The sequence below is a fragment of the Saccopteryx leptura genome, chromosome 1, assembly GCF_036850995.1.
Source record: "Saccopteryx leptura isolate mSacLep1 chromosome 1, mSacLep1_pri_phased_curated, whole genome shotgun sequence".
NCBI lineage: Eukaryota > Metazoa > Chordata > Mammalia > Chiroptera > Emballonuridae > Saccopteryx > Saccopteryx leptura.
In genome coordinates, this window is record NC_089503.1 from 238,306,148 (window position 1) to 238,331,259 (window position 25,112).

General features: G+C 35.1%; 2 protein-coding genes across 2 annotated transcripts in view; one reads left to right on the forward strand and one right to left on the reverse strand.

Annotated features, from left to right (window-relative positions):
- Positions 1 to 13,102, reverse strand: part of GLRA3 (glycine receptor alpha 3) — a 165,706-nt gene extending 152,604 nt beyond the window's left edge. Inside the window, exon 1 of the mRNA XM_066360944.1 lies at positions 12,582 to 13,102. Coding sequence (XP_066217041.1) covers positions 12,582 to 12,652 — 71 coding nt within the window. The 5' untranslated portion in view covers positions 12,653 to 13,102. The remainder of the gene's footprint in view (positions 1 to 12,581) is intronic.
- The window catches only part of CTSB (cathepsin B), a 698,317-nt gene that overhangs the window by 324,131 nt on the left and 349,074 nt on the right, over positions 1 to 25,112 (forward strand). The window lies entirely within an intron of this gene.

A 25,112-nucleotide genomic window follows, 5' to 3' on the forward strand; every position in this document is an offset into this window, starting at 1 on the left:
ATCTCTCTAAAATCAATCAATAAAAATTTGTAAATAAAAATGTTAATTTAGAAAACATCTACAATACACTAGCTGTTTCTTACAGAGGTGTAAATCTCATCTTATATTTACTATTTTTTAGTTTGTTTTTTTATATATTGACTTTAGAATGAGACAGAAAGAAAAAGAGGGAGAAACATCTATTTGTTATTCTGCTGACATATACATTCATTGGTTGATTCTTGTATGTGCCCTGACTGGGAATCAAACCTGCAACCTTGGTGTATTAGGATGATGCTCTTAACCAACTGAGCTACCTGGCCAGAGCCCTAACTGCTATATTTTTGAGCTTGGATTTTATTTGCTCTAAAAATTAAAGTTTTTTTTAGATCAATTAATCTTTCTGGTGTAATCTTTGCTGTACATTAACATATTTATATAACTGTACATATACACACAGAGAATATTATGCACTCTAGCCTTTTGAAGTAGAGCAAATTTTTAAGTTCACATGTCAATATTTAAGTGACATTATTTTGTCTACACATAAAACTTAATTCTCTACAATAGTCTCAGGAGGCATAGACTGAGGTCTGCAGCACAGTGTTTGATGATTCTCACTTTCTTTAAGATTTGCAGGAAGAAAGAGATAGCTTAAATTTTAAGGAATTAAAAGGAAAAAAAGGATTTCATAATCTTTTTTTATTTTTTATTTTTTTTATTTTTCTGAAGTTGGAAACGGGGAGGCAGTCAGACAGACTCCTGCATGCGCCCAACCGGGATCCACCTGGCATGCCCACCAGGGGCGATGCTCTGCCCATCTGGGGCATTGCTCCATTGCAACCAGAGGCACTCTAGCGCCTGAGGCAGAGGCCACAGAGCCATCCTTAGTGCCCGGCCAACTTTGCTCCAATGGAACCTTGGCTGTGGGAGGGGAAGAGAGAGACAGAGAGGAAGGAGAGGGGGAAGGGTGGAGAAGCAGGTGGGCGCTTCTCCTGTGTGCCCTGGCGGGGAATTGAACCCGGGACTCCTGCACGCCAGGCCGATGTTCTACCACTGGGATTTCATAATCTTTTAAAGTATTTTAAGCTCAAAAAAAAAAACTAAAGCAGAAAGGAGATTTCTAATAGTTGTACCCATATAATCCCTGTTAACTCTAGTCTTCCTAATAAATAAAGCAAGAGGGAAGGTAAGGAAACAGGAAGCTCATTTATTCTTAGCAGGCAGTGGGATATACTACATTAAATTGGGCCCCATGGTGTTTTAATAGACTAAAGGTAAGTCTCGTCTTAAAAAAGAAAGATTTAACAGCTGGTAGAAAATATTAATGCATGTTACAGTGTTTTATCTTTTAATAAAAAATAATAACTTATAGAAATAGATTGTTTTTAAGTCAAGACTTCATTACATACATCATTCTTCTTTCCCTTGTCAGAAATGTAATTGTTTGTTTATAAAACTATGGAAAGTCATAAATCTCCTTTTCTTGGATTTTTCTTTTATTTGATATACAAATAATTAAGTTTAAGTCTTTAAATTTCTGATAAACAGAACAAACACATTTAAATAATACAAATGAGATATATACATATATTTATATACAAACATCAACAGAACGAGTGAGTATAAAGGAGCTCATTTAAATAGTTTCTTCCCTTTATATCAAGTAATGACAATGAAACATTTTGTTTCAAAATAAAAAAAAATTATTTTAATAAACATTTGATTTTTTCTAACACCCAACAATTGTCATATAAACATTTCCTAAGAAGTTAGTCCTAAAACAACATAAATCATGGACGTATTAGAAAACCTCCATTTATCATCAACACTGGCCTGTTCCCTCTACTAACAAGGCTTTCTTTGTCTGAGATGCTCTTCCCTCTCCTCTGCCCACTCAAATTCCATCAGCTGTTTAAGGTTCATTTAAATTCCTGTCTTCCTCATAAAGAATGTGTACTACTTTCCATTCCTAAAAAGATGTTTCCTTTTCTCAATATTTATACTCATTACCATTTTGGGTAATTATTCATGACTACATTTTTGAAAATTGCCAGCAGAAAAGAAATGGTCATTCAACCACCCTTCATAGAATCTCTTGGGCCTAAAACATAAACATATGTGAATAAACAGATTAAAAGACAAAAACAAATATTCTGTGATATCAGCAGTTTTCAAAAACTTGTCAGTGATTATAATCCCAGAACTGTGATAGGTGCAATAATAGAAGTCAAATATTATGCCTTGAGAATATGCATTATTTATTTAATTATTATTTAGAATGGTCATTTAATTATGTCTTCTCTTTCCAGTTTAGAGATTTTATAATTAAAATTGTAGATTGATGTAAAGATATAATTTTATATGTTCTATATGTGTGTACAGAAATATGATGTATGCATTTAATAGTTATTTGCTGTAACCTTTTTAATGTGAAATGTTATTTCCATTTTTTCAATGTTTGAAAAGGAATAAGCTATTATAAAACAAAAGCTCAGCACTGCTTCATTTAGGAGGGTGAAGATAGGTCCCAAATAGGAACAAGTGAGGCACAGATGAGTAAAAAATAAATGGGAAAATGTAGATTATTTTTCTAAAACTTTTTCTATGAAATCAAAGAGAAGTAAGAGGCAAGTGAGTAACTACATTACCACAGGCAAATAAAATTAGGAATAAAAAAATGAAGTACCAAATTACCTCTTGAATGCTTTAAGCAGAAGAAGAGAGAATAGTGTTTTTTAGTTATGCCTAGAGAGTTATTTATTTGAAATTGTCAATATGCTTTTGGAGAAAACAACAACAATGTTTCAATTCCAAGTTACTGAGCCTTTCAGTGTGGTAGACACTCTTTTAAACCCTAGAAATAGAACTAGAAATATGATACTATCCCTGTCCTCAAGGACATCACAATTTGAACTAGAGGTAGTACTCAGGCATTTACCATATCCCTTGTACATGTGCAATAATACAGGTGCTGGGATCCTGTAAACATAGAGGAAGTATCCTCACCTAAACTTGGGGGAGAATCAGAGAAGGATTCTTAGAGAAGGTAAAGTGAGCTCAACAGAAATTAGTCAGACAGCCTGACCCGGTGATGGCGCAGTAGATAAAGCATTGGACTGGGACTCAGAGGACCCAGGTTCAAAATCCTGAGGTCACCGGCTTGAGCATGGGCTCATCTGCTGGAGTGCGGGCTCAACAGCTTGAGCATGGGGTCACTGGCTTGAGTGTGGGATCATAGACATGACCCCACGGTCACTGGCTTGAGCCCAAAGATCGCTAGCTTGAAGCCCAAGGTCATTGGCTTGAGGAAGGAGTCACTGGCTCTCTGGAGCCCCTGGGTCAAGGCACATATGAGAAAGCAATCAGTGAACAACTAAGGAGCCACAACAAAGAATGATGCTTCTCATCTCTCTCCCTTCCTGTCTTCTCTCTCTCTAAAAAGAAAAAACAAATTAGCCAGACAGACGGAATTCACATTTTCCTTCAGTCATTTGATAGAAAACATTTGAGTGGTCATTTCACTGACATTCAAATCACTTATCTTCTCCTCCCAGGATCCCACCGTAAGTATTGTATGACCAATCCTAACCAAATCGAACTAAAACAAACAAACAACAACAAAGGCAAACATAAAAAACAAATAAATTGTAATGATAATATCTCCAAGATTCTTTTAAAAATAGTTACATAAAATTTTGAAAGTCATCTAAGAATGATGTTAGTAAGAATAGTTGTGATCTGAAATGTGTTCACAGGAAGCTTAGCAGCTCCTGGGAACCATACATATTTATTAAAAAGACATGTTGCAAAAGTTCTTTAATGCTTTCAGGATTAAGGTATCATAAAGGATGTCAGTAGATAAATGATACCAACTATTGGTTTATTTTCCAAAGTTGTAAGACTCTAATAAAATCCAAGACAAGGAAATGTTTTCTTTATATTTAGGTTATGATTCAAATGGTAAAAACTGTACGATTCTAGTCTAGCATCATGAAAAAGCAGGAACCCTTGTACCATGTATTCTCAACAGAAGTGTTATCACCTGAGGGAGTATAGGAGAAAGGTTAATCTTAGAGTGGAAACTTTTCTCATTTATAAAACAGACAGACACATATGTATGCATACATCTACTGCATACATGACATTGAATTAAATATTATGAAAGTAAAACAAAAATCAGAAACAACCCTATCCTCACAGGCTTTACAGTGAAGAGGGAGAGAAACGTGCATGAAGATCTAAAACACACATTTAAAGCGTCAGCACATGGTTTCACTTCTACAGTGGTTTATTGTTAATTAAAAGTTGAGGTTTTGTTTCCCTAGGATACTTTGCACACTGCCTGGGTAGTCATTTTTTATTGCTCTGTACATTTTTATAAAATTATATTATAGAGAGAGTCGGGTAGAATGCTGCAGGTACTCTGAAACCAGAGCAGTCAAGCCTTGTGCATAGAGCGACTACGTGGAAAAAGTTATTAACTCAAATCATACCTAAATAAAAACATATTTCCTATGAGCAGGAGGGTCATTTTAAGTAAAGATGAAAACATAAAAAAAACTAAATATACAAAGACAAATATTTGAAGGGCAGATATATAAATTTTATTTTGGACAAAAGAAAATAGAATAGTGTTTTAGATTTTATTGATTAAAATTGTTTGATAAATATTTTCCATCTGAAGTAAAAACATCCTTATGGTTAGAAAATTTTTAAATTTTATGGGAATGACCACATGTTAAGAGATATTTTTGAGAAATTTCAAATTTGGGTAGGATGTTGGAGGGACCACTTACTTCTAATATAATCCCAATCATTCTATGTTGGCAATAGTGTCAGAAATATCTCAAGGTCTAGCAAAAATTTCCAATTGGTTATGACAAATGTTTGTATGCACTCATATAAAATTCTTCATCATTTGTATCGGAAGTTATTCATTTCAATAAACTATTTTCAGAGGAAGTTAATAACTTTTTGATTTTGTGCTATTCCTATTTGTGCCACTGAGTTTACTACTGTGCATTAAATTGTCTGAGAGGTGCTGGTAATACTTCCTCCTAAAAGCACTTTTAGTACGAAGACTCTGAAAGAATTTCAGAAATTTACTATGATAGAGCTCTTCCTCCTCCTCTTTCCCTTTCCCTCCCCTTTCTTCTTCTTTTTACCATTGTTTCCTCTACTAACAACATCTGAGGATTTCAAACTTTGTTTTCTTAAAATATGTATGTTTGCAATGCAGTTGTTAGAATAGCTCCATTTTGTGCAACTGAACAGCTGATTCACACACTTTCTGTTGTGGCTAAACAGATGTTCCAATCTTGAAGTTTCTGCCTTCACTCTAGAACTAGTTCCCTGAAAGTCACTGAGCTGTCTCTCTTCCTGATCTTCTCCCCAAAGCAAGGCAAAGCTATAGTTAACATCATTTTCTTAGTGGAGAAAGACAAACAACCCACAAATCCACATAGACATTTACCTACACATGAATTTATTTTCAGTAAGTACTGTTAATTCAAGTAAAAAGATAATCACATGGGCAGAATATGAGACAGTTTTGGTGGAAAATCAAAGAAGATTCACTATATATGCTTCATGAAGGAAAAGGAAAAGATGTATGTCCTTCCTAAATAATTCCCTAGAAATCTCCTGAGAAAAAAATTTTTTTTTTTTTTGTATTTTTCCGAAGCTGGAAACGGGGATAGACAGTCCGACAGACTCCCGCATGCGCCAACCGGGATCTACCCGGCACGCCCACCGGGGGGCGACGCTCTGCCCCTCCGCCGCGTCGCTCTGTCGCGACCAGAGCCACTTCAGCGCCTGGGGCAGAGGCCAAGGAGCCATCCCCAGCGCCTGGGGCCATCTTTGCTCCAATGGAGCCTCGCTGCGGGAGGGGAAGAGAGAGACAGAGAGGAAGGAGAGGGGGAGGGGTGGAGAAGCAGATGGGCGCTTCTCCTGTGTGCCTTGGTCGGGAATTGAACCCGGGACCTCTGCACGCCAGGCCGATGCTCCACCTCTGAGCCAACCGGCCAGGGCCTGAGAAAATTTAAGTGAATAAGATGTATGATCCATGAATATGGACTAGTTTATGATATTAGTTGAAATTAGAGCATTGCAAAGGTTTATAGAAAAGTGATAGAAAGATATATGCTATTGATAAGAGCAGGTCCTTGGTCTCACCAGGACAAAACTATGATAAATCTATTACTTTGTCATTTGGTTATGATCAATCTCACCACAGTTTCGGTCAGAGCTCTCTGAGTACTTTTCTGTGCTCTGATCTAAATGTTCTACCTTATTACAGATAAATATTTTCTTTATTCATTTTTCTTTTCACAAGTATGACCACCTTCATAAAACAGTGACTGTTAATTCTATAGTTCAAGCATTGTTTCTGCATTCTTAGCTGATAGCAGGATACCAAGATCTACTTCTAGCATCTCAAACTCAAAACATCTTAGACCAAGTTCAATGTCCTCTTTTCTTTCAACAGTCTGAATTCTCCAATTTTTTTTAAAGACTATATTTTCTACATCAAACTAACAAGGTTTTACACAGCAAAGGAAACCATTATCAACAACAACAACAACAAAAAACCTTACTGAATAGAAGATATTCACCAATGATATATCCAATAAAGTGTTGATGTCAAAAATTTATGAAGTCATACAACTCAAACAATACAATTAAAAATGGGCAGAGGACATGAATAGACACTTCTCCAAAGAGGACATAAAGATGGCCAATAGACATATGAAAAGATAGCTATTATTAATAAATCAATAAACAACAAGTGTTAATGAAGATGTGGAGAACAGGAAACCCTCATGCACTGTTGGTATGAATTAGACTGGTGCATCAAGTATGAAAAACAGTATAGAGTTACTCAAAAAATTAAAAATGAAACTGCTTTATGATCCAGCAATTCCACTTCTGGGAATATAACCAAAAAAATCTAAAATACTAATTTTAAAGAATATATGTACCCCCATGTTTGTTGTGGCAATATTTACAATAGTCGGGCTATAGAACCAACCCAAGTGTTCATCAATAGTAAGTGGATAAAATAACTGTGGTACCTATACACAATGCAATACTACTTGACCATAAAAAAAAGAATGAAATCTTACCTTTTGTGACAGCATGGATGGACCTAGAGGGTATTGTGCTAAGTGAAATAAGTCAGACAGACAAAGACAAATACCATATGACTTCATTTAAATGTGGAATCTAAAGAACAAAATAAACAAAGAAAATAGAAACAGACTGATAGATGCAGAGAACAAATTGATATTTGCCAGAGCAGTAGGGGTTTGGTGGGCTGGGTAGAAAAGGTGAAAGGATTAATAAGTACAAATTGGTAGTTACAGAATAGTCACTGAAAGTGTAAATTACAGCAGAGGGAATATAGTCAATAATATTGTTATAACTTTGTAAAGTGTAAGTGGGTACTAGAAATATCAGGGAGATCACTTTGTGAAGCATATGATTGTCTGACCATTGTGCTGTACACCTAAAATAATACAAAATAATACTGAATGTAAGCTGTAATTGAAAAATAGATAAAAACATAAAAAATGTGTTGACCTAATAATTCTTCTAAAACAACACGAAGGCCAATTTTGGGTACTTCACTAACTGTTTTGTTTTAATTGTCCTGAAAAATTGTTAGAAAATAAGATCTGTATGAAAGGGTTAAATAAATGGAGAAAGAAAAAAATTGAATAAAACAAATCATATTTGATGAAAAATTCCAACAATGGTCTCTAAATTCTAAAATAAACAGATTCTTCTTCTTATAGTTTTGTCATTGTTGTTTACATAGTTCTTACTATTATTAAATATTATTAGTTATCTTATGATTAATTGTAATTTTGAGATAAATTTGAAATATCAGAGATACCTTTGAAAGAATTTATAGAAATATTTTGAGCCAACTTACAATTATAAGTATCCAGTTATAATTAGATTACTTCCTTCTGAATTTTATCCATATTCCACTGTGAAAGGAAGCATATATCTGCATGATTATTATGGTAGCCAGCTCAGTAGTTGTTGTCATTAGAATATGACTTTAAACCATAAATTTGACTATCACTGTTCCCTAAGCATACTGTAGGCCTATATCACTCTTTTCCACAGAATATTATCCTTACATCTTATTTCTACCAGTGGAACAAGCATTTTACAAGATCCAGTACAAGTACCAATCCTTTTAGATAGCTTCCCTATTTCACATTCCTTAAACATTGCTGTTAGTGTTTTTCTTTTGTCACTTGGCTCTTTGTATTTTCTTCTCTGTTAAATTCTAAATTCATTGGGAAATATGGTAGTTTTCCAATTATTCACAGCTAAATTATACCTAGCACAAATATTTCTGTGCAGAATTTGGTAAAGAAATCCTGTTGAATTGCTTAACATTACATATGAAGCACACATTTGTTAAGTTGCCACAGTCCATACTTGTGTGGTCAAGGGAGAGAAAAATTTTTTTTTAATTTTTTTTATTGATTTCTAGAAAGAGAGAGAGAGAGAGAAATAGAGAGAGAGAAGGAGGGGGAAGAAGTGGGAAGCTTCAACTCATAGTAGTTGCTTCCCATATGTGCCTTGACCAGGCAAGCCCAGGGTTTCAAACCGGCGACCTCAGTGTTCTAGGTCAATGCTTTAGCCACTGCACCACCACAGGTCAGATGGGAAAGAAAAAATATGTACAAGAGGAAATATTTTATGAGCTGCTTTCTGAATCTGCAGGGCAAACTGCTTGAGGCATTTACTAGACAAATGGGACATGATTCTTCTACAATATACTTGGGAAAATGTATCATTATTTAGAGACACAAAGAAGATGCATATATTATGTGTGTAGCATGATAGTTTTAAAAAATCTATAGAACACTGCTAATGTACCTGAATATATGAAATCATAAAAATAGAAAAGTATATTAAAGTATATTTTCCTTAATATCTTACATAAGAAAATAAAACCAACATTAAAAGGGGTTTTCCTCATCCTCTAAAACATACCAAAAGCAAAAACAAGAAATTCCATGCCAAAATGTTTTTCTTAGACTTTGAAGTAAACCAAGAAAACATTTTATTTGTGATTATGATGAAACCTGAAATTCATACATTCAGCTTTTGACACAATGTACTATAATTTATTCATATATCTAGTCTGTGTTGGTATCAAACTGTAAAGATGAAAAACAAAATTGTGTATTATAAAAATAGTTTGTTTAAACACCAGTTTTTGGCAGTTCCCCTGCTCAGAATTTGTTCCTCAAGCTCTTCTTAATCATAACTTAACTACATTTCAAAGAAAGTTGAACACTGGTGTTTTGATCTTTATTTTATTAACATGAGAACTAGAACCCAAAACCATAGAAGAATTGCTTCAAAAAAGAGCATTATCTGAGCAAGCTGTGAAACTTTTAAGAACTTCACTAATAAGAAATTTAGATTTCTTATGTCTGTTAATGCACTTTTCTCACTTGCTTTTATTAAAAGAACTATCCCCTTTAATAAAATTACATTTCATATACCAGACATATTCTGTTAATGAATACTTCTAATTGTATTATAGTAGTAACATTTTTGTTCTGGTGTTTTTGCCTTAATAAAACTGTTTACTAAAAAAGTAGAAATTATGCCAAGATAAAATAACTGAAATATCATCTGTGGTCTTGCAATAACTAAGAAAATCCTAGGAATTTTTATAATGCTTTTATACTGATAAAATTTTGTAATAGTAATAGCACAGAAACTCTCAAACATTGCTGGCAGGAATATAAATAGCTACAACTGCTTTGAAGTCTTCCAGTATCTACTAAAGCTAAACCTGTGTAGTATCTATTAAACCATCCTTTGATCCAACCATTCTTGCTCTAGAGAAAGAATTGGGCCCAACCCACACAGTCCTCAAAATTAATGAATTCACAAAAAGATGTGTTCAAGGATGTTCATCATAGTATAGCCAAATCCTAAAAAATATCCAAATATTACATACTAGAACAATAGATAAATTGTGATGTCTTCATATAATGGAATACCATATAGCAATAAGAATAAATAGGTTAATGCTAGATGTGACAATAATGGATAGATCACAGAAACAGAATGTTCATCAAAATAAAGCAGACTCAAATGAGTATATAAAGTTCAAAACCAGAAAAAAGACACTTATTGTTGCATAAGTCAGATTAGTGCAGATTTATCTTTGGGCAAAGTAGTGTCTAGGAAAAGATGTGGTGGGAGTGAGTGGGCAGAGTGGGGACTCCTGTGATACTGAAAATGCAACTCTTGGCCATGGTCTCTTACACAAGTGTGTTTTCTTTGTAAAACATTATATGGAGTTTGTTATTTGTGCACTTTTCTGTGTATGTTATAGCTCAATAAAAAATTTAAAAATCTTTTAAAACCTATGGGGAAAAGTCAGTACTTGTAAATTATTTAATTATAAATATTGGTGGTTTCTAGATGTTTTTGCCTCCAAATTGTCCTGGAATATTTTTAAATTAAAAATATATTCATGAACTGATAGTAAACACTTTTTTATATTTTATTTTTTCTTTGCATGTTTCCTTCTTGCTCAATACATCACAAATAGACTTTCTGAACAACGAACAGTTTCCATAAAGACATTTATTTTATAAAATATTTCCAGTAGAGGGAGCTTCACTTTCTTGACTATAAAAACTTTTCTTTCAATGGCCATCACTGAAAATAAAAATGTTTAATTTTTTACATATGATTAAAGTTCTTCACAGAGTGATGAGCTACTCTCATCCAAGACTAGTCTAAGATACATAGAAAAATTTTTATATTCAATTTATGAGAGAAGAAAAGGAACCTGATAAAGAATATTTGTATTGCATAAACTTCTATACTGGGTATGTCTTTTTCAAGGAACTACAGTTTTGGAGCTACATTTTGCACTTTTAACTAAAAGTATCTAATATTAACAAAGGTACATTTTTATAATCAAGACTGTGAGCTGGAAATACAATATTTGTGAATTTCAATAAAACTAAACAAAAATTAGAGACTCTAGTGATGAAGATTATATATCTAAGACTATAATATAACAAATGTGGTGAGTTTACATTGTGCAGATTTGACCACATTGACCAATATATTTTACTACTGACATTAAGCTTCTTAAATCTGAATATCTATGAACTAAGTTATCATGTTGTTTTGAAAAAATAAATATGTACAATATCATCTAAAATACTAAAAAAAAATGGAGCAAAATGACCGGTTTCTCTAATAACATGAACTCCTTTCCATAAAATGTTCATAAATGTAAAAAATCTATACACTGTTTGTTTTGATTACTACATATAAAATTTGTAATAATTGTAAAATTAAAAATTTACTAAATATTACTAAAATATTTTCACTGAAAATATTCTGGTTTACAGTGGTTCAACCCCTCAAGAAAAAGTCAATAATTTCAGAAATAAAATAACCTTCACAACCAGTTCCTGTTATTATAGGCATATCAAAATATATATATATAACTTCTTATAAGGTAATTTTTATGAAAAACACTATGATTTTTCTAAGGTGCCCAAAGATGAAAAATTGACCTAACAACCTAGCAAAGAACATTTACATGTGTCAAATGAAAATCAGTATACACATAACTTACTCTACTTATTTGATTTTAATCCTGTTGAAAAGCTTGTGAACCATAAGATGAAAATTATAATTATAAGGTAATTATAACAGTAAAATAAAATTTATTTGATTGTTCAAATATCTATATAAGTAATATCTTGCTTATACATTGCTTAATTAAGAATAGTGATTAAATTATCTGATCTTTTGCTTAGTTTCTCTTTTCCTCTTTAAATTAATTACAAAGAAAAAATGAGGCCTACAAAATATGACTGGACATGATAAGAAAATGACATGTCATAGAATAATATTATTGTTTTATAGGTTTTTTATTATATTACTTTCTCTAAGAAGATTATTCTTGACATATAACATAGCTAATGATTTATTTATGATTTTGCCTCCATGTATTACCTGAACTAAGTTTATTAGAAAATAGTTCTTGCAAGTTATTTATTTTGTATTCATTTAGCTTAACCTCTGGATATATCAACAATGTTTAGAATTTTTCTGATATGTAAATGTTTATATTCTTATATTTTGCTTTTTAAAAAGTTAGTAGTGTTCTATTTTTAATTACTATATGTTTTTAACTCCCAAAAAGAGAGTATTTATAATTCACTTAGAAAAAGGAAGCTCTAACAGCAATTTGAGAAGGAAAAATTTGGCTTTGGAAATAACTTTTCCAAGGCAACCTCAGCTGCTGTTAGTATAAGATGCCAGTTACTAAAATGCATTAATTTCTGAAAATAGAGCAAAGTTACATGCTTTCGGAGGTCTCATACTAGATACTTTTAGACACACACACACACACACACACAAATGCTAGATACTTTTAGACAAAAAAAGAACCTAGTAGATTTTAGGGATGCTTTCAACAAGTCGATTTCTAATTGCATTCTTGGTCGCATCAATAACAAGTGGTTGCAACCCAGCACACAGGCTTTAATGAGTTCTCCAACTGTTAAATTCAAGTGACTCACCTGAGTAACAGTGCTGCTTCCCAGAAATAAAATCCCGAAACTAAAGTCCGAAAGTGTCTCACGTGGGCCATGATACGGAAAGATATTCACGATGTTGATATTAGTCTTGTCCAAGGCATGGGGGAACAAGAGAGCCGGGAATGAAAACGTGCAACCTAACTCCTTGTGGCGGTGGAGACAAACGCCCGGAAAGCTTCAGCACCATAGACAGCTGCCCGCAGTCAGCGGAGGCCCTGTCTTTCAACCCCTTGAAAGTCCCTTTCGACCCCTTCTCTGAGCATTGAGCAGAGGGACATTCACAGGGCTGCAAATGTGCAGGTGATTTACACAGTGAAAGCGGAATAGTGGGTGAGATGAAATGTATGAAGTGCCTAGGTTCTGGGCAACAGTTCCCTGGAGCTCTAGCGGCAAAGGAAGAATGCTTGTCCTTTCCTGACTCAGACCCACGTTTGAAGAAAGAACAGCAGCAACAGCCGGAACAAAGATGCTGCTGCTTCACCTGCTCCAAGCGCCGCCGGCCAGAATCCCACTCTCCACCTTCGGGTAAAACCCGAGACTGCCAGCGCGGCAAAGGGAAGTGGGGCGGGGCCAGACCGCACTGTCTTGCCCGCAAATCACAACCGCACAGCGGGACAGAGTGACAGGCCACTCACGACGGTAGGCGGTGCTTAGCACTTGATTCTTTAAAAAAAAAAATCGCAGCGAGTAACTGCTGCAGAGCCTAACATGCGACTGGAGTGAGTTGGGATAGAGGAAACTTTAGACCTAAGCCTGGGAGAGTCAGCATGTTAGGAAGGAAGTAGAACCGTTTTTGGAAGGATTCTCCATTATTCGCTTCCCCGGGAAAAAGTTCAATTTAGTAATGAAAGGTTTTTTCAGATGTGACCGGTGTCTTTGACCTTACACGGAAATGTAAGAGTAAGCATTAAGCCCATGGAAAGAGGGGAAAGCAGGAAATGTGGTGCATGGACACAGCAGGCAGGAGAACCAGCTTCTTCTAGAATTCTCTCATAACCTTGGCCAGTTTCTGGCCAGGAAGCATCGTTGACTAGAATGAGTTGAGTGTCCTTCAGTCATAATAAGGGTTCTAAAAAGATGAAAGTGAGAAATCTAAAGAGATGGCTACTTAGAGACACAAGCTATCCACCATTTCTCCTCACATACTTTCCATATCTTAACAGTAAGTTTGAGTAAGAAGGACAACCAGTTCATATGTTACAGCCTTTTCTCTGTCGTCCATCTCTTTATTCTCTCTCTCTCATTCCATCACCCCCCCATGACAATTTACAAGAGGATGTGAATTGAAAGACTGGAATGGATAAGTGTGTGTGTGTGTGTGTGTGTGTGTGTGTGTGTGTGTGTTTGTTTGTTCATGTATCTCAAAATAAAAGAATTTTAAAAAAATATTCTGTTAGATCTTTATAGTGGCTTTTGCTACTATCAACAAGAATAAAAATGTTCATTTCTTTTTCACCCCTTGAAAAAACTCCTGCATATATTTATTCTGAATGCTGTACTTTAATGTCTTAACTTTCTCAATGACTAAACTACATGCCAAGAATTTCTACTTACTTTCTCACAAACATTGTCTTCTTAATTAAATTCCAACAGCAATTGACATCAGTGATCCTGCAAATCTTTATGTAACTGGAAGAGTGGAAGTCATTACCTTCCAACTCTCTCAAAAGAGGACAGTGGGAAAAAAAATCTCTTTACTCTTTAGCAGACAAGCTTATTTACATTCGGTGGAAATAAATGAATTTTGGATGCATTTCCATATTTATGACTATACTCATCTCTTCTCACATCTTTATTTTTTTTATTTAAGTTACAAACCTCCAGAAACCCATAAGAAATATAACTAATTCTGTCCATGAATATTTGCAGCTTGAGAAAAATTTATACAATTTTAATTAACTCAGGTTTTCAGTGAATCTTTTGAAAGCTCACAAAGTAGAAATGTTTAGTTGGTCATACTTTGAATAGCATTAATTCTTTTAAAAACCACACATAATCAAAAAACAAAGTAAGGCATTAAAAAAGCCTGAATTCCTTGCTTTGTTTCACCACTAATTGGGTATTTTGGGGAAAGGCATCTACTTTTTAAATTTTTTAAACTTAATACAGCTTTTTTTTATGGAGACAGAGTAAGTTTTAAGTCAGAGAGAGGGACAGATAGGGACAGACAGCCAGGAAGGGAGAGAGATGAGAAGCATCAATTCATTGCAGCACCTTAGTTGTTCATTGATTGCTTTCTCATATGTGCCTTGACTGGGGGGCTACAGCAGAGTGAGTGAGTGACTCCTTGCTCAAGCCAGCAACCTTGGGCTCAAGCCAACAACCTTGGGCTTCAAGCTAGCGACCTTTGGGCTAAAGCCAGTGACCATGGGGCCATGTCTCTGATCCTACACTCAAACCAGCAACCCCATGTTCAAGCCAATTGAGCCAGCATTCAAACCAGTGACCTCAGGGTTTTGAACCTGAATCCTCCGCATCCCAGTCCAATGCTCTATTTCCTGTGCCACTGCCTGGTCAGGCAATATAGCTTTAAAGTATATATTTATTGATTCAATTGAATTAAATGAGCTCTGAGATTTATCCTCAGGACCAATGGAGACAACCAATCAATAAATGTTTATTTAAGTAAGCAAATTTATGGATAATATTTAAAGTTTTTTGTTTATATTGATGTGGATACTTATATGATAGCTTAATGAGCAGGATAATTTTAGCTATTCTCATTAACATAAAAGCATAGGAACATTATGCTTTATCAAATTAAGATACCTAGTCAATCAGTTTCTTAGATATCGATATAAGATGACTAGAATACCCATATTACTCATTTTTTCATATGATTATTATGCACCATGATTATTATCTTAAAATTACTTGTGACAAGTTATCATCCTCTTCATTTATTTGTTTGACTCACTACAATGAAGATCATGGCCCTTATTTAGCATAACACCTAGCATATAATTAATATTTAATATTTGTTATATGCATTAATGATCATATTAAGAATACTATACAAGTAGTTAGTAAATAAACTTGTTATAGTGTACTGGGTACTAATTCACTTCATTTAAATAAATTAGAAATTAATCAAAGAGTGGGTTGTACTGCCTTGCTTCTTTTAGTTAACATTTGATGATAAATTTTTTAGGGTTTATTGTCTATGGATTTTTATATTGTTGGTTTTTAATTTCTGTAAGGTCAAAATTAATTTTATGTATCTATATATTTGTGGTATCTATTCTTGTAAATTCACTCTTTTGAGAATAATAGTCCTGATTGGATGAGTAGGTGAACAAATGTGGTTTTAGAAAAATGACTATTCTGTAGGTGATAACTAACTGACTAGCTCATTCATGTAAAACTAGATTCTGATACCGCCAAATCTCTGCTCTTCTCCATGTGGCCTTTATTATTTCTCTCTTGCACTAATAGATTATATTTCACATTATACAAAACATGGGACTTCAGAGCTGACTGGGATATTGATTTTTATCATACTCTCCTTTTACAAGAGAACTAATTGTAGCACAAAGCGGTTAAGTGGTAGTTACAACCCCTTGTATTCAGCAATTTAAAGATATCAAACTTGAATTTGGTGTTTCTGGCTTATTTTGTGGTAGTTTGCTCACTACCATGGAGTTATCTTAAATGGTCTATTTCCACTATTGACTCAAAAATAAATGCATATTTGCCTAAACTACAGAAAAGTTGAGCAATTTCAATCCAATGATAAAGCATTTTTCATATGCTTAGTTGTTACTACCAATGATCTTAAAATACAATATTTTATACGTATTGCTAAAATGATTGCTATTTATAGAAAACTTACTTACTTGTTTGAAGTCAGTATAGTATGGGGTTAGTAACAGTTTTATGAGAGTTGATCAGATTCAGTAACATTCAGTCATTCTAACCTTCTCATCAAAAGTTTGTGTATAAATCCAAATGCTGGTTTGAAAACTTACAGAAGGTAATGTCACTTTGGAATAATTAGAATAATAACCTCTTTGAATTAACACTCTGGAAGGTTGAAAGTTTTAATTTAGGACACAATCAGAAAGTCACTTGTTTATTATAAATCAAGTAGAGAAGAATTAATCCTACTGCAGTGATAGATAGCATCATAAAGCGGGTGAGCCTAGTGAATTTATATTTTGTATAGGGATCTACATACTGAACAGATACAGTAATCATGACATTTAGCTGATCAGGTGACCCTCTTTGGGGAATATCCCAAAATTACTGGTAGAAATATCCAGTAATTTTTCTCCATTTCCTTGTTCAGGCTACAAAATTTCTCACATGATTCTCAGCAATACTTCCTATTGTTTCTTCCCCTTGCTTTCGTTTTCCCCTTGATTAATCTTCCATTGTAAATAGTAAGGATTTGTTTGTTTGCTTGTTTTAATAAATCAAATGATGCTACTTCTTAAATTAAATTTATTTGGGTGATATTAGTTAAAAGATTACAAAATTTTTATGATGCATAATCCATATATTGCATTGTGTGCCCCACCTAAAGTCAAATCTTCTGTCACCATATATTTGACCCCCTTTACCCGTTACTACTCCCTCACCCCCTTCCCTCTGGTGACCACTATACTGTTGTCTGTGTCTATGAATTTTTGTTTGTTTTATTGTTTATTCATTTATTGCTTTCAGTTTTATATCCCACATAAGAGTGAAATCATATGGTTCTTAATTTTTCTGTCTGATATTTCATTTAGCATGATATTCTCCAGGTCCATCCATATTGTCACAAATGACAGTATTTTATCTTTTCTAACTGCTGAATGGCATTTTATCGTGTGTGTGTGTGTGTGTGTGTGTGTGTGTGTGTGTGTATCTTCTTTATCCAACCATCTATCAAAGGAAAGGATGCTCAACTTCACTATTAGGGAACTGCAAATTAAAACGATGGGATACCACCTCACACCTATTAGAATGGCTATTATCAACAAGACAAGTAATAACATGTGTTGAAGAAGTTGTGGAGAAAAAAAGAACCCTCATTTACTGCTGGTGGGAATGTAAACTGGTACAGCCACTGCGGAAATCAGATACCATTTTTATTCCTAAACCCTTCAGTGCCTTTCCAGTGCAATAGATTAAATTCCACATTCCTCTTCACAGCTGAGAAGGCTCTCGTTTTCAATTGACCATCTCGTCATTGTTTACTAGTCTCTCTTTTTCCTACTACATACCAGTGACATGAGCTACTTATATATTTCATGATCTCTCTACTTTAATTCTTGGGCATCTATGTCTAGATTCTTTCCAACATTATAAATATCTCTTTTTGTTGTTGTTCTTTCTTCTCTCTCTCTCTAACAAAATGTTCCCATTTACCTTTTTTTTTTTTTAGTGAGAGGAAGGAAGGCAGATACATGTGCCCCAATTGAGGGTCCACCTGAAAAGCCCACTAGGGGGCAATACTCTGCCTTTCTGGGGCTTTTGCTCCCTTACTTAGCAACCTAGCCATTTTTTTGGAGCCTGAGGTGGAGGCCACAGAGCCATCCTCAACCCCACGGCCAGCTCACCCAAACCAATCAAGCCATGGCTGCAGGAGGAAGAGAGAGAGAGAGAGAGAGAGAGAGAGAGAGAGAGAGATTGAGAGAGAGAGAGAGAGGAGGGGGAGGGATGGAGAAGCAGATGGTGCTTCTCCTGTGTGGCCTGACCAGGAATCGAACCTAGGACACCCACACGCCAGGTTGATGCTCAACCACTGGGCCAACTGGCCAGGGCCCCAATTTACCTTTAAATCATTTATTTCTTTCATATATTAAATTATAATTTGACGTTTGACTTTATTTTGAATACTCTTGTTAGACAGTGAGAGTGTGCATCCAAATGCCTACCACAGTGCTGGGCACATAGTGATCAGGAAATATTTGTTGAATGAATAAACAAATGCACAAACATTTTCTGCTTTTTAATCCTTTTTCTCTACTAATCTATTTCAACCCCTCTTTCTTCATAAAATTATTATAGTGTTCTCTCCAGATCAAACATATTCCTTGGCTATCTAAAATAAACTTTGAGCTTAAATTTGTGCCCGCAGTTCACCTGGAGAATGACTTATTTATAAATATAATTAATGTAACCCACTATATTATGATTTTTACTACTTAAACTAATTTGGAGAAGGAAAGAGAGAGAGAAAAAAAAAAACACTGATTTGTCATTCCACTTTCTGCATTCATTGGTTGATTCTTGTTTATACCCTGGCCAGGGATCAAACCCACAACCTTGGCGTATCAGGAGAATGCTCTAACCAACTGAGCTATCTGACCACATACACTATTTTAACTTCTAGACTGTCATTTTTTTCTTCAAATTATGGTGATAATTTGTCATATTTCCTCAATAGTGGAATATCTGAAGCACTTAATTAACAATTTCAATCTTTTTCTGAATCTTATATTAACATATCACAAATTATACAAGTAACTTTAGATTATTTTTTAAAACAGTTTATTCATTAGCAAATATAGAGTTTATAATATGCATCTTTTAGGCACTTCTTTGGATACACACATGTATATGAAACACATCTTATCCTACTGGAACTACAATTTATATAATATGTAAGATGCACATGAATATTTATAGTGTCTCATAGAATCTGAATATTGAAGGAAATTAAGAGAAATGCTATGAGAATTCAAATGCATTACAAGTAGTCCCCGGGATACAAAAAAATATATGTTCTGTAGGTTTGTTTTTAAGTTGAATTTGTATGTAAGTTGGAACAGGTACATTTACCTATTAAATGCAACTTAGACAAATGTTTGTCTTAACATAGTATTTATTTTTAGCTTTGTGGGCATATAAATACTTAAACATTTTCAAATACAACTTTAAACAATCTTGGATAATGCGGAAGATAATGAACTTGTTGGAGAGGATGTGACTGGTGTTAGAGCGTCCAGGTTTGATTCCACTGCTGGAGTCAGTTTCTTGAAGTAGACATCAAGGGAGGTTTGTACAGAGCTTTGCTTTTTCCCATCACAAATGGCCCTGTAGCATCTCAGGCTTTCAGTAACTGTCTGTCAAACTTGGTGACCTCTCTGTATCAAGATCTTGCTCCTTTAAATTTGCCATTCCTGCTTTAATGAGACAAAAAGCATCAGCTAACTTTTTTGTGAAAAACATTTTCGGGTTCTGAACTTTCTAAATCCCTGTTTTCTTCCTTAAATGCTATCATCTGCTGCTCTTGTTCCATGAGGTCTTCACTGGTTAGTTCTTTGCCAAGGGAGTGTAGCAACTCTATGATACCATTTTCACTGATGTCCAATTGCAGTTGATTACCAATAGCCTTTATGGTGCTCCATTTGTAAGTACAAGTTGTAAGTCAGATGTCTGTGACTCAGGGACTTACTATAATTCAAAATGGGGAGCATGAGAAGATGCACAACTGTTCAAAGAGTAGGGTGTATTTAACAAAGCTTTGAAATCGGTTCACAGGTCATTTCTAGAATTTGACTGTGGGGAAATTGCAGCAGAAAACTTTGTAGGAGGAGGACAGTAAAAAGTCTTCAGAAGCATAGAAAGAGAAAAAAGTGGAAATTTGGGAATATTTGTGTAGTTAATTTTTACCCAGGGTGGTAAATTTGCCTTTATTTAATAGTGACAGAACTTATAAATGGTCTACATATCAATTCAGCCTGTTTTCAAACCAAAGATTATTTTTCTTATTAAAAAGATATTATTGGAACATATATTCCTGAATTAGGTGCCCAAAACAAGTGAAAGAGAGCTTTGATGCTGCATATGCAAACAAGTGTTTCACAGTAGCAGTTTCAAAATCTGTGGTCACAATGGTTAGTATTCTGTTCCTTTGCAAAGCATTTTTATTAGTTATTTTTTAGATGTTTTTGAAATTCTAATTATCTGGAATACTTAATATGCATTTTCCCTTTCTAATGCCCTGAAGAAAAATGTTAGAAGAGTAAATATTTTAAAAGAATGAATTTTTAACACCTTATAGATTTTTTTATTTATTTATCCTAAAAATATGATGTAATGTGAGAAATATATTTATCTGCTAAGAAACTAAAATCATTTAAAAACTTTCAGACCAAAAAAGATTTTAATATTGAATATAACTGGCCTGAAATTAGGTCCCAATTTTGACTTTTTTTTTTTTATTTTTTTTTATTTTTCTGAAGTTGGAAACGGGAGAGACAGTCAGACAGACTCCCGCATGCGCCCGACCGGGATCCACCCGGCACACCCACCAGGGGTGACACTCTGCCCACCAGGGGGCGACGCTCTGCCCCTCCCGGGCATCGCTCTGTTGTGACCAGAGCCACTCTAGCACCTGGGGCAGAGGCCAAGGAGCCAACCCCAGCACTCGGGCCATCTTTGCTCCAATGGAGCCTCGGCTGCAGGAGGGGAAGAGAGAGACAGAGAGGAAGGAGAGGGGGAGGGGTGGAGAAGCAGATGGGCGCTTCTCCTGTGTGCCCTGGCTGGGAATCGAACCAGGGACTTCCGCACGCCAGGCCGACGCTCTACCACTGAGCCAACCGGCCAGGGCCCCAATTTTGACACTTAATCTCCTTGTTACTTTGGACAAAGTGCTTGTTCTAATTTAGCTTTAGTTGATTATAAAATAAAGTTATAATCTGTTTCATATTTTTCTTTAGCTCTTTAATTCTTCCAAAAATGTCTGGCTTTTTAAAGATTCCTTTTGACATTTCAATTGGTCTTAACAGAAATTCTTGTAACTCTATTACCATTTGACTTCATCCACTTGTAAAACCTTGTAATATTTAAAGATATTTGTATTTTATTTACTTTTAACACAATAACTTTATTGCTATATAATTTACATTTGTACCATAAAAATTTACCCTGTAAAACTATACATTATAGTGGTTTTCAAGGTAAATTTATATGAATGAGCAATCATTACCAGTATCTGATTTTAGAACATTTTATTTATTTATTTATTTATTTATTTATATTTTTTTGTATTTTTCTGAAGTTGGAAACAGGGAGGCAGTCAGACAGACTCCCGCATGCACCCGACCGGGATCCACCTGGCATGTCCACCAGGGGGCGATGCTCTGCCCATCTGAGGCGTTGCTCTGTTGCAACCAGGGCCATTCTAGTGCCTGAGGCAGAGGCCATGGAGCCATCCTCAGCGCCTGGGCCAACTTTGCTCCAATGGAGCCTTAGCTGCGGGAGGGGAAGAGAGAGACAGAGAGGAAGGGGAGGGATGGAGAAGCAGATGGGCGCCTCTCCTGTGTGCCCTGGCCGGGAATCGAACCCGGGACTCCTGCACGCCAGGCTGACGCTCTACCACTGAACCAACTGGCCAGGGCCTAATTTTAGAACATTTTAAACACACACACACACACACACACACACACACACACACACACACACACACACACAGAACTGATATCCATTGTCAGTTTTCATTTCCCCCATCTCCAGTCCCGGAGAACCACTTATGTATATTCTGTCTCCATGGATTGGCCTATTCTTGACATTTTGTATAAATGGAATCATAAAATATGTGAGCTTTTGAGACTAATTTCTTTTTATTAGCATGATGTTTTTCAGATTTAGTGTAGTACATTGACCCTGACTTCTTAAATTAAATTGATATCTAGCAAACATAAGTGTTAACTTTTTAAAAATTTAATAGACTCTATCTTTTAGAGCAGCTTTAAGTTCACAACAAAATGGAACAGAAGGTACGGAGATTTTCCATATGCCCTCAGCACCTATACATGCACAGTTTCCCCTACTATCAAGGTCCCAGACTGGTACTTGTTGCACTTGATAAGCCTATATTTCAACACCATTATCACCGGAAGTCTATAGTTTATATATATTAGGATTTATTTCTAGTCTATATATTTTTTTAGTTTTTCCAAATGTATAAGGACATGTATCTACCATTACGGTATCACACAGAATAGTTTCATTGCCCTAAAATTCCTGTGTGCTTCACCTTTTTGTCTTTTTTTTTCCTGCCTCTAAACCCTGAGTAACCACAGACTTCATATTGTTTATAGTTTTGCTTTTTCCAGCAGGTCATATGATTAGAATCCTACAGTATGTAGCCTTTTCAGAAAGGCTTCTTTCACTTAGTAATATGGACTTAAGGTTATTCCATGTGTTTTTATGGCTTGATAGCTCATTTCTTTTTAGCACGGAATAATATTCCATTGTCTGGATGTACCATTGTTTATCCATTCACCTAACATTTCAATTTCATTAATTCATACTCTTATTTTATTATTGCTTTCTTTTCTTACTTTGGTTTAATTTGCTCTTATTTTTCTACTACTCTAAGCAGAAAGCTTAGAGTATTAATTTTAGATCTTTCTTCTTTTTAATATATTAATTCAATGTATAATTTTTTATGAACACTGCTTTTGCTACATCCTACAGATGTTTTGCAAATTGTGTTATTTTATTTAGTTCAACATGTTTTAAATTTCTCTCAAGGTTTCTTCTTTGATCCATGTGTTATTTAGAAGTATGTTGGTTAATTTCCATGTATTGGGGATTTTCCAGCTATTTTTCTATCATTGATTTCTAATATAATTCCATTGTGGTATGAGAATAGATACTGTATAATTTTTATTATTTTAAATTTGTGAAGGTGTTTTATGGTCCAGATTGTGGTCTCCCTCAGGGATTCCTCCATGTGAATACATATCTGTTATATCCAGTTGATTTGTGGTATTGTTGAGTTCAGTTATGTCCTTGCTGAATCTATTCATTTCTAATATAAGTGTGTTGGAGTCACCAACTATAATAATGTATTCAGTTGTAATAGTGAAACTGCTATAAATAGGTCTCTGGTAATGTGGTGTTGAGGTGTAAAAGGTGGGGAAGCATTTCAGAGCTCTAAAATTAGGTCTCAGTCTTTAAATGAGTCTGTGCCTTTGGACTGTGAACTTCACAAGGGTGTCTCAAGTTTTTTTAATTTTTTACCCCTTTGGTGATATAGGAGGGCTGAAATAGGTTAGAGTTGGCTATTTCCCTTCCCCCAGGTCAATTAGATAATAAAACCCCAGAAGCTCAGGTTTCTCCCGAGGGCATAGCTTGTTAAGAAAAAGAAATAAAATAATCTTTATACCACATTTGAATATACCAATATATGTGTTAAAATTGACATGGCTATGGAGTTCAAAGTCAAGAGACAAACACAGTTCTCTACATTGAATACATTCTCTTCTGCTTTCCATATAATACATGCTCATTAAATGCTATTGAATGAATGATGCCAGTGTAAGGGAATAGGTGTTGGGATAAAGCATGAAGAAAGAACTGTGGAGTAATGTACAAAGGTCAACCTCAAACTGGTATCCATTTGGTTCAGTTCATCTACCCCTAAGACCAGCATTTTAAATCACACTTGGGAAATTTAGAAACAGTGAAGAGAAAAGAGAGTAATTATAACTTTGAGGGAATAGGTCATGTGAGAAAAGGCTCAAGGTAGTGTTTTTACTCACCTAAAAAGAATAGATTATTTGACATAATGGCAGACTACACTCAATCATATATGAAGATGTGCTTTCATTACCTTCTTTCATAGATTGAAAAAGGTTAAAATTGGGTTTATGTTATATACTTTTGGAAATATTTGAATTTAACATTATATAATATATTAAACTAAAACATGTCACTAACATTATCTACTTTTAGTTTACCAACATGTTTTTATATACGTTATTTCATTTGTTCTCATTTGAGTCTCAAAAATATTCACAAACGGCCCTAGCCAGTTGGCTCAGCGGTAGAGCTTCGGCCTGGCGTGCGGGGGAACCAGGTTCGATTCCCAGCCAGGGCACGTAGAAGAAGCGCCCATTTGCTTCTCCACCCCCCCTCCTTCCTCTCTGTCTCTCTCTTCCCCTCTCGCAGCCAAGGCTCCATTGGAGCAGAGATGGCCCGGGTGCTGGGGATGGCTCCTTGGCCTCTGCCCCAGGCGCTAAAGTGGCTCTGGTCGCGGCAGAGCGTCGCCCCGGAGGGGCAAAGCATCACCCCCTGGTGGGCAGAGCGTCTGCCCCTGGTGGGCGTGCCGGGTGGATCCCGGTCGGGCGCATGCGGGAGTCTGTCTGACTGTCTCTCCCCGTTTCCAACTTCAGAAAAATACAAAAAAAAAAAAAAAAAAAAAAAATATATATATATATATATATATATATATATTCACAAAGGCAGATAGAATAGGTATTCTTTTCATTTCAAGGGAACTAAATCCCTAGCTCAGAGAAGTTTAGCACTTTTTTCTGGATTCATGATCAGTAAGTACTGGTTGGAACCAAAACTCAGATTTTCCAACTTCTGGTATAGTGTCCTTTACAATAGTCCACCCTACCTGAGAAGTGAAAATGGAGTCACTTCCAGGCTAAAAATTCTAGGTTCTTGAACAATATGTAATGCATCCTTTATACCCGGTTAAATGTTATATCTATCTATATTGGACTTTTCTAGATGACATCTGGCTAGTATAATAATGCCTTATATGTGTATAACACACTATAT